An 11,032-nucleotide genomic window follows, 5' to 3' on the forward strand; every position below is an offset into this window, starting at 1 on the left:
GAACTCCTGGTATGTAGGGAAGTCCTGAAGAAACTCTACCACAAAGAGCATTGTTTGTATTGATCAGTATTGATCAGCCCAAATATCTTTGAAATGCCTTGGTGATTTTAATTAATGATTGTGATCTGACACCCATGACACCCACTGAGTGATGATCAATTGGTGATGTCATCTGAATCCAAGAATCATGGTTGAAGGGTGACACTCTACAGAAATAATAATTCTCAGCCTTGGCAATTGCTTGGATGAAGTAGAAACTTGTTTTGTTTTGTTTTGTTTTTCTGCTTTAGGTTCACATTAAAACTGAGCAGGAGTTCAGTCTGCACATACCTCCTGTCTCTGTGTACACAGCTGCTTCTACCCACATGTAGCCCCGTGCTAACCACTAGAAACTCTGTAATGAGGAAATTCAATGATACATTCCTGAATAATCAATGGATCTGATGATAAACCAAGGTGGAAATTTACAAAAAGCTTAAGACAAAAACTAAAATACAACATCCAAAAACACTGGGAGTCAGCAAAATTCTAAAAGGAAACTTTCTAGCAAGTATATGTGTGTGTGTGTATGTGTATTCTTAACTAATCTAACTATACATAGTTAAAACCAAAATAACAAGTGGATTGATCAAACCAACAGGCACTTTTAAAAGGAAAAAAACAAAACAAAAAACAAAACAAAAAAAAACCCCTCAAATATCCAAGAAGTATTTTTTTAAATGCTCACATCCCTAGACACCAAGGTATGCAAATTAAATAGGTTACTTAAGATGATACCTGCACCTATGCTCAGGTCACGCTTGGAGATGTAAAAGATTTCAGAGCAGGCTGCCACCTCAGAAGCTCCATTTTCTCAGAGTCTGTCAATGCCAAAGATCACTCATCACTGAACTTGAGAGACAGACCATAACTTAAATATCCCATGTCAGCTACGCTTTGTATTTGACAACAAGGATCACATCAGCAGACATACTGTTACTGTACAAGACGATGGACTGTCTTTTGTTAAAAAAAAAAACAAAAACAAAAACACAGACAGGTACCTCAATTCAAAAGATAGCTGAACTGTCTCCTTCACCTCCATGGTAATAACTTCCACCTCTTTATCAACATTGCTTGTTTGTGACAACTTCGTGTCTTCAGTTTTAGAAAACTTTACCCCATCCTTTGCACAGAATATTACAACAGCATCTCCAGGGTTACCAAGGCTTCAGCATGTGTGTGCAGGTCACCATAAAGCATCTTTACTACAGAGCTGTGCTCCTGGATCCCAAATTGTTCAACATCTAAATCCATTAACAGCATTTTAGTCTGAAACATTTTCTTGAGTTGGTGGTTCAAATACTAGCATCAAGGTATCTGTGATGTTTTGGGCCCTTAATGTAATGAGGCCTTTGTGCTGGCACATTTTAATACTCTGTTCTAGGTGGTGAAGCTCGGCCAACAGCCTGGCTGAATTTAGAGCCCCGGGTGAGGTAAAGCAAAGATACTTGAGAAGGGACTGTGCCCTGCAGGTCCACAATTAAGGTGGAATCTCATCTGGCCTCATTAATCAAGTCCTTGAGTGCCTCCATCATCTTGTTCAGGATAGAGCCTACTACCAGGCATACTTGAACATTTTGGGAGAGTTACACTGATGGGCTAGAAACCATCATAAGAACTGAGATGCGGCCAGCTTAGGGCTTGTGGGAATTGAAACAAAACCAGCAGAGTAGAACTCAGTCAAGAAACCTTTTGGAGTGACTGTCACCAAATAAACAGACAATGAATGCTAGCGAGAATGTGATACAATGGGGAGATAGGAACCGCTACAGCCAGTATAGAAATCAGGATGGAAGTCACTCAAAAATTAAAAGATAGAACCGTCATGTGCCTCTTCTGTACAGCTTCTAGGTGTATACTCAGAGAATTCTGTATTCCATTGCAAATGTATTTACTCAGCCATGTTCATTGCTGTTCTAAGTATTGACAAGAAGAAGGAAATGGAACCATTCTAGATGTCTACTAGTAGATGATGATAGACATGGATTTTCATGGATAAAGAAAATGAAGTATATATACATATATATACTGTAGTAATACTATAGTAATATAGTAATAATGCTATATATTTTATTACTATAGTATATATACATATATATATATTATCTAAACTACATATATTATACATACTACATATATATGCATATATAGCATGGGATTTTACTCAGTTATAAAGAAAGATGAATTTATGAAATTTGTGGGAAAATGGGTAGATCTTGAAAGTGAAGTGACGCAAACTCAGGAAGATAAAAATTACATGCTTTGTCTCACTTGCAGATCCTAGCTTGTAATATGTGTGTAAGTGGTTGTAAATGTGAGTCAAGTTTAAACTTAAAGGAGACCAAGAAAGTTCTGGAGAACAGAGAGATGAGGACAAAAGGACCTATGACTTAAAAGAACAGAAGAGTCTGGGTCAGAGAATGATATTAAGGGGAGAGATAAAAAGAGGAGTAGGAAAATAAAGAAAAGGTACAGTACCGAAATGTCCCCTATAAATCTTGGGTTTTTGAATACTTGGTCCCCCAATTGGTTGCTGTTTAGGAAGGATGAGGAAGAGTGCCATTGTTGAGGGAAGTGTGTCACTGGAGGTTTCAGAAGCCATCCACAGTGTGCCCTCTCTCTGCTGCCTGCTTGCTGATCAAGATGTAAGCTTTCAGGCATCCCGGCCACCAAGCCCTTACTCCACCATCATGGACTCTATTCCTCTAAATTCATAAATCCAAGATTCAGAAGCCCAAGTAAACACTTCTTTTTGTTTCCTTTTTATGTTTTTTAACATCCTTCATAAAAGTTGTTGTGGTCATGGCATCTCTTCACAGCAATAGAAATCCTAATAAGATGATAACTGCCTTAGGCCCTTTTCCCTTTCCATCTATAAACCTGCAGTTTTCTAAGAATCTCATCAGAAAGCAATCTACAGAGAAAGGAAACATGCTAAATCTCTTGTGGGACTCTAGGGGCTGCTGGTTGTTACTGTGTTAAGTCACAATTCCATCCCTGGTGTCTCTGGGTACGGCCTATAACTCTCTTGTAAAAAGAGAGAAAAAGAAAGTTTCTTAGCAAGATTTTAAGATGTAAGTTGAGAGCCACGGAAATGGTATGTCTGACTAACCCTGACAATCCCTATGCATCCTTGGGAAGCCCAGACCCATACTTTCTGACACTCTCTCTTGAGAAGCCCACTGTGACATTAGGGTATGTTTCTCTTTCTCAGTGGTTCTTTCTTCTATCCCTCCAGCTTAAAGTTTAGATTAAAATTTCTTTAATAAAGTCACTAGTTCTTCTTTACACTGGCTAGTCCTGAAATTCTTTTCTCTACTGAAGCTACAAATCCCAAGTTAGCCCGCATGCCATCCATAAAAGAGTAGGAAAACCCTTTACTTTGCTGGTGTGCTGATATATGTGTCTGCACCATCACCCCCGATAAGAAATATATTACATATATTCAGACCCTTTTCCTTCATTGGGTTACACACAGACAGTTTTCAATCTTTCTCTTATAAGATTCTTTTTAAATTTTCTATTGCAAAGATTTTTTTTTAGGGCTTCAGAAATATTTTTTATTTTTTTAAATTTAGTTATTCACTTTACATCTCAATTGTAGCCCCCTCCCTCTTCTCCTCCCGGTCCCTCCCTCATCCCTCTATCCCCTCTCTCTGCCCCTCCCCATAAATCTGCCCCTGCACATCTGGTCTCATCAGTACTGTGCACCTCCTCTTTCACAGTGTCCCGGCAAGGCAGCCACACAGGGATGAAGTGATCGAAAGGCATGCAACAAAGACCATATCAGAGACAGCCTCCATGCTCTTTCTGTGGACCCACGCAAAGGCTAAGCTGCCCATTGGGTATATGTGTGTAGAGAGCCTAGGTCTAGTCCATGCCCGGTCCTTGGTTGGTGCTTCAGTCTCCTCAAGCCCCTCTGGGCCCCCAGGTTAGCTGGGTCTGCTGATCTTCTTGCGGGGCTCCTGTCTGGTCCGGGTCATTCTATCCTCTTTCCTCTACCCCGCCCCCAAACTCTTCTATAAAGCTCCCAATTCTCCGTCCAGTTTTTGGCTTTGAATCTTGGTTTCTGTTTCGTTCCATTGCTGGGCAAAGCCTCTCAGAGGACAGCCATGAAAGGCTCCCGTCTGCAAACACAATAGAGAGTCATCAATAGTGTCATGGGTTGGTTCTCTCTCATGGAGTGGGTCTCAGGTTGGGGCAGGCACTTTAACTCCAGTGCCCAAGAGTTATTGATAGGCCCATGGGTAGATATTTGGGGGACGAGAACAAACTTCAGTGGAACAGCAATAGTAACAATACTTTGTACCAACCTTTAACCAAAATTGTTGACTATATTTCCTTTCATTATAACTACATGCAATAAACCAAAGTAATATTGAAACTAACATCACATTTTTATCTAGAGCAGTTGTATATGTTTTCATATCACTCTGAATTGCTTTTGGTACCTCAAAATTCTCAGTATTGTATCTTGTTTCAACAGTACAGTAAATTACTTATTAGACTGTGGCTAGAACATATACCCCTCTGTGAAGCGACAAAGTAGGATACCAAGACAATTACCATATAATTTTAATTTATAATTTTAAAAGCTTTCATTTATGTGAATGAATGTTTTGCTTCCATGTATGTCTGTGTACCCCATGTGGGCCACACCTGTGGAGCAAGAAATGGGTGTCAGATCCACTGGAACTGAAGTGGAGCTGCAATGTGGGAGCTGGGACTCAAAACTAGGACCTCTGGAATAGCAATCAGTGCTCTTAACCACTGAACCATCTCTGTAGCCCCATTCTAAATTTCTTTGGTAAAGTATTCCAATATATTGATTTACTTCTTATGTCGGCATATTTTATTTTATGTGCTTATAGGTATTATGAGAAAAAGTGTTCAGGTTTCGTAAGACTGCCAGAGTGATCGTAGCACAAGGATTTTAGAACTTTGGGTCAGGCACCACAGCAGGCACCTTGCCCAAAGGAGTATACCTGTCAGCAAGTAAAACTCTTTATTCACTCTCTGTCTGTTGCCCAGGACAATGGGCAGCCAAGACAAGCCCTCTGTATTAGACCCCAGTTATGATCTGAATGTGTCCAACTGTTGATCCCTGGATGGTTTTAGGAAATAGTGGAAACTTTGGAAATAGGTTCTCATTGGACAAAGTAGGGTGTTGGAGAATGTGCATTTGAGGGTTCTATCTGGTCCCCAGTCCCTTCCTTAGCCTATCTACCATGAAGTAGTCAGTGTCCTCCTACCGCTACGGTGTTCTGCTTTACCACAGGCCCATGACCAGTGAAGCTCATGACCCCACACTGAAATCTCTGAAATCGTGAACAAATAAATAGTTTTGTCTTCCTCTAAGCTTCTGCCAAACAGTGAGCTAAAGGGGTCTTCTATATCAAAACAAAACCAGAACAAGATGAAACCAAACCAAAAAAAAAAAAAAAAAAAAAAGTTACTCATGCACTAAAAGAGAAAGTCATTCAACCTTACCTAGGAGTTTGATGATTGGAGCACTCAGCAGAAAAGAAAACTAACTAGCTGGCTTGATAGCCTCAAGGGATAGCATAGCCATGGTTAATCTGTTGATAGAAAAAAAAAGTAGAAGAGGGGATAAGGCAGGGGAAGCAGGAGAGAGGACCCAGAAGAAAGCAAGCCTGTGGCATAGATGCCACCCAACCTGTAGAGCACAGACAGGGAGGGAAAATCAGGAGCTGTGGACAATGCCACTGACATGTTCTACTGGGGTGTATTCACTGTGGGTAATCTTTAAAGCCAAATCCTATTAACCAGCTCCCCGGAGCTAAAGGCCTGTGCTCTGAAAATGCAGGCTTTGTCTTCCACAAAAGGTAATAGATCTTTCTAAGGGTTAGGAAGAGGTCCTCTCTACCAGACTCCCATAAATTACCTGACTGAAGAGGGTGGCATTTCAGATGTAAAACCCAAACCACAGCTGAATGGTAGAGAATACTTCATTGTATGCTCAACAAGCAAGTTTGGGAAACATTCCCCTGTGGGCAGCCTGCCCCTGCCCTACCTCTGCCACTTTCCCACCATGGCAATCAACTCATTTTTCTTCTCATCCAACCATCCTGACCTTACTCTTTACATACACAATCTTAGTCTCTGAAGGGCAAAAAGCTTTCTACGTGGTAGAACACTTGAGCATCTAGTAGTGTTCACAGCTACTGGCAGCTTTACATATTTCCCTTTATATACTTGGGTTCACATTTTCTCAATGAGATTTCCAAATCCAGGCAAGTGCTTTTCTCTTGCTTCAGGGTCCTCCTAGAGATTTGTATACCTACAAATGGGAAACATCAAATAAACAGTAAAATACATCTTTGGGGGGGGAGGGTTTGGTCCTTCTTGGTCATAAAATGGAAATTGGAGATCGTTTATTTAAAAAAGACACACATATGCACAGTAGTTGATGTGATTTTTATCTTAAACATTGAAGAGTTCATTTCAGCTACTCTGAGAACAGTCATTCAGTCTGTAAAACACCTTCAGAATGAGTGCAGTTTGCTGCTTCATTCTTTAAAACAAAGTTTTCTTTATAAATGTAAACACTGACGTCATATGACTGTCAGCACATTTCTTTATAAAAGCAGAATGTGTGGACTATGATACAACAGTGCAAAGTTTTGTAACACAAGAAAAATATACAAATTACAGGGAAATAAAGGAAGCGTGTGGTCCTGTCTTGTGTTCATTTAGCAGTCATATCTCTGTAAAGAAAATGAAATTTGCATTAGGTTATTATCCGTGTCAATATACAATGACATTTGTGCACCTTACATTCCCATTCAAAGCAAACATAACATAGAATGACATCGATTTTTATCAAACCTAGCCAACCACATGGATTACAGATCAGACAAGGCTCACAAAAATGTTTCCTAAACAAGACAGACCCACTGTCTTGGCCAGGAAAAGTTATAGAAAGTGCTCATGGAAACTTCGGGACACTGACACAGAATTAGCTTGTTGTGTCTGTATAGGGCCCTACTCTGGAGGAATAACTTAAAATAATGTCATGGGAATTTCCCACTGGTGTGGGTTTACTGTGGGAAACCTTTCAAATCAAATGCTACCAAGTTAGGAGTCAACTCTCCTGCACTAAACACCCTGTCCTCTGAGGGTATCGTTTGTCTTGTACACAAAGGTAATAGATCTTTCTAAATGTTAGGGAGGAGCTCTTTCTACAGTGACTCCGATGACAGTTCATGTGATTGCCTCTAACTCAGAAAGTTATCTCTCCTCCCAAAATACAGAGCCAATTTTGTCACTGACCCCTTGGGCTTGTGCCCTAAAAGCAAAGTCCAGCAGCAGCTAAGTTTATTCTCTGCTTCATATGACTGTCAAGGGTGAGCTTGGGTTTACATTTAGGAATCAGTCTCAAAGATTCTATTCTGTCCTCCTTCCCCTCAGTTGCACAAAAAAAAAAAAAAAAAAAAAAAAAAAAGCCATGCTGAAATTTTCTCATATGGCTGTTTTCTTGGAAATTTGGCAGGATCTCAAAGAAATTCTTAATCTTGTGAACTTGTCTGATAGGTAGAGCTAGATATATCATAAAACCACAAACTTCCCAAAATGGGCCAGGTTTTAACTTCCCATCTGTTCAATAATATATGTTTTTGGGAAGAATAGCTTTCATAAAACCAAAAGATAATATTAAAAATAACTTTCTCTGTTACAAACAAGTGAATATTTCACTCCTAAGTCATATCCACAGGAAATAAGAGTTTCCTGGTTTTCTTTCACATAGAAAGTTTCTTTCAGGGGGATTTTCAAAGACTAATCACTGCACTCTATGCTTACTGCATAAGAGTAAGGCTTTTTTGTTACTCCTTATTAGGAAAGAATTACAGAGATTCCAACAGGATGGGAGTAGAGCAGATAGATTAAGAGGAAGGGCTTGGGCATAAAATAAGTAAAGAATTTAAATTTGTTATCTCCTGACTAAGTGATCTGAACCATCTTGTTTGATGCTTGAGTCAGGCATGTCAGTGAAGAGTTTAGCATTACATCCAATGGAGTCAATGTTGGTTACTATTCATGTGTACTTAGGAACATGAAGGCAAGCATCCTGGACACTCATAGCGATAAGTGAAATATACAGGGAATTTGATGTCAAAGAGGTACTGTGTCTACAGGCAAGTGTTCCTGTGCCCACAGAGCCAGCTACAAACCAAGATTCAGTCTGGGAAACTCAGTACTGAAGCCCAAACTGAAGGTAAGAAATGCCTATCCACAAAGACAAAGTGCTGGTCACATAGGTTCTCACCTGTTGGTGAGAGCAGCAGTAGCCACATATGCCTCCAAGCACTCCATTTATTACTTGAGTGAGACACAAGATGAATTCAGTTCCACCCAGGACCAAGAGGATAGAAAACAGTGTTACATTCCACTCCACAATATGCTTGGGCTCATAGCACTTGGACCATGTAGAGGAATCCAGAAGGTACCTGTGGATAAAAGAGAAATTCAGTCACATGGTCATAGTTTAAGACATCTCATAACTTACTTATTTCCTTTAGAAGTGTTTACCCAGAAACACAGAAATGAATGACCACAATATTGTGTGCTACATTCTTGTACAACATGCTATTCTGACAAACGGGGAGCTTTAGCCAAGTATTATTGCAGTGATTGATATAAAACTGAAACAAAATTTTGACACTAATCTAAAATCTGGTGGTTAAAATGTCTCACATTAGAGATTTTTACATTCTTTAAAAGACATACAACTTCTTGTGAAAACAAAGAGACAAAGGTATATTTGCATCATGTTTAAAACCAAGTCATGCATCATATGGATGTAAACTAAAAGCAGATATAGAAAAATGAGAACAATTCATGTTGGAGGGTAGTAAATTTATAAAGAATATTCCTGTTCTGTTACCCAGTTTTGTCATTGCTTAATTATTGTCTGAGAACAATATTGAGCAAATATTTATTTAAAAAATATTTTACCTTGTGTTAAATTTTAAGATATTAATTTAGATCACTTTATCAAGATACCAAATACCTTCATCTTTGAAAATTATCCAAATTCTCCCAAGTTAGAACTCAAGAGGCTTTTATTTTCAAATGAAATTGTTGACATTTAAAAAAAATTTCTAAGCAAAAAGCTAATTTGTAATAGAAAGTACAAGGATTTAAGGTCAGCCTCTTTAGTGGTGCTAAGCTCACAGCTCTGAAGCAATGAAGAACACCTTTCATTCAGTTGTTTGGCTAAAATTACTGAGCTGCTGTGTGAGTTCAAATATGAGCTGGAGCTGGTCCTATCCTTCAAGAACATGGTCTCTAACAGAAGAGCAAGAATGGAGGGCATCAATGCTGAGTATGCCGATTAGGGAAGCAGAGAGAAAGGCTACCAACAAAAACCATCTTCCAGAGAGAAGGCCTGTTATACACCCACTCAGCAGGGCTCAGCGCCATGGAGGCAGGGCCTATTCTTAAACAGGCAGCAGCACAGTATCCGGAACATGGTGCATGTTAAAAAGCACAGAATGCTAAATGACAGTGTGAACTGTCCTTGTTGGAAACCATCAGGCCATGCCATGATTATATGTGACTTCAAATTACACAAAATGAGAAATTTTGTAAGTATGTCGATGTTCTTCATATATGTGTGTGTATAGATATAGATGTAGATTTAGAGAGAGAGGGGGGGGGAGGGAGAGAGATGCATTGGATTACTTTTCTAGAATGTCAGTACTTGCTACCCCACAGGGTATTTGGAGTCTCCGTGAAGTAGGACTCAATCGTGTGGGAACATCGAAGGGTGGCTTAACCCCACAAAGAGGCCTGGCGGTACAATTCCTATCACTTCTTACTTCCCCGGCTTGAAACCAGACATCTAACTGAGTGAGTCAATAAGAGATTCAACTTGATTAAAACAAGACATACCACCACCACTCCAGCCCTAATAACCAAGACAAAACTTATTCATTACCCATATACAAGTTCCCACCAGCTTTTCTGATTCTGTTTCTTTGTCATAACTGATTTTAAAAAAAAAAAAAAAAGAGAGAAACTACCAACACAAAACAGTGATAAGAATGGATAAGACTTTTCCTGTGTTTTCTGGTAACTTAAATCAAGGGCGTGTTACACCTGAGCCAAAATGCACAGAAATAGGTTGGGGGCATTTTTATTTGTTATGGATTTTGAATATATAAGGGTACTATAATTCTTCCTTGTAAACAAGTAATGTGTGTTGCATTTGATCTGCACATCAATTTTAAAGCACACACTAGCAGATCTTAAACTCTGTGAGACACACAGCCTGGATTCAGAGATTCGCTAACGCTTTCTAGCAACGAGATGTTGGATGAGTCACTTCACCTTTTCCTGCCTCTTTTTCTCAATTGTAAAGGAGAAACGATTATGGGAGTATCCATGTAGGCCCATCGTGAGAAACAAAATCAGTGACTATATTCAAGAGTAGTTAGAACTTTCCCAGGCTGATGATTACCTTCCGTTCTTACATACTGCGTGATTTGGAGTAAGGAAATACCGGGTGGATGACTAGAGAGATGACTTAGTTTTAGGTGCGGTGGCTAAGGATGTGTTGCTAGGAAAAGAACAATTACGTACTGTCCCTCAGTGCTGGCAAAGGTGTAGTTCCACACACCCTGGGAATCACTACACTTTGGTCCTTCTGCCAAACCCAGCGCTGCCACAATGACACAGTAGCCAGATCCCGCAATTCCAATGAGAGCAGCCAGTACAGACGAAAGCATCTATGGAAAGAAAAAGCAAGAAGTAAAGCAGAGTCCTGTGTCAGGAAAGAAGCACTCCCACCAGCATACAGCACACACACACACACACACACACACACACACACACACACACACACAGACTTACTGTGCATCGCTTGCCATAGTTTTCACAGCCGCAGCAGTCATCTTCCTCCAGCCCAATGAACACAAAAGCTGGCAGGAGCATCTGATCAGAAGACAAGCAGAATCAAGTCACCGCC

General features: G+C 39.8%; 1 protein-coding gene and 1 pseudogene across 1 annotated transcript in view; both read right to left on the reverse strand.

The window, feature by feature from the left end:
* Positions 1-876: 876 nt before the first annotated feature.
* On the reverse strand, positions 877-2,605 carry LOC129668677 (proliferating cell nuclear antigen-like; annotated as a pseudogene).
* A 1,066-nt stretch (positions 2,606-3,671) lies between these two features.
* Tm4sf1 (transmembrane 4 L six family member 1) overlaps positions 3,672-11,032 on the reverse strand; it is a 9,172-nt gene continuing 1,811 nt past the window's right edge. Inside the window, exons 2-6 of the mRNA XM_055596835.1 lie at positions 10,918-10,998; positions 10,648-10,793; positions 8,330-8,510; positions 5,533-6,770; positions 3,672-4,169 (exon numbers count right to left, since the gene is read on the reverse strand). Of these exons, the coding sequence (XP_055452810.1) occupies positions 6,756-6,770; positions 8,330-8,510; positions 10,648-10,793; positions 10,918-10,998 (423 nt within the window). The 3' untranslated portion in view covers positions 3,672-4,169; positions 5,533-6,755. The remainder of the gene's footprint in view (positions 4,170-5,532; positions 6,771-8,329; positions 8,511-10,647; positions 10,794-10,917; positions 10,999-11,032) is intronic.

The sequence above is a fragment of the Psammomys obesus genome, unplaced genomic scaffold, assembly GCF_907164565.1.
Source record: "Psammomys obesus unplaced genomic scaffold, mPsaObe1.curated_primary_1811, whole genome shotgun sequence".
In the NCBI taxonomy this organism is placed as follows: Eukaryota; Metazoa; Chordata; class Mammalia; order Rodentia; family Muridae; genus Psammomys; species Psammomys obesus.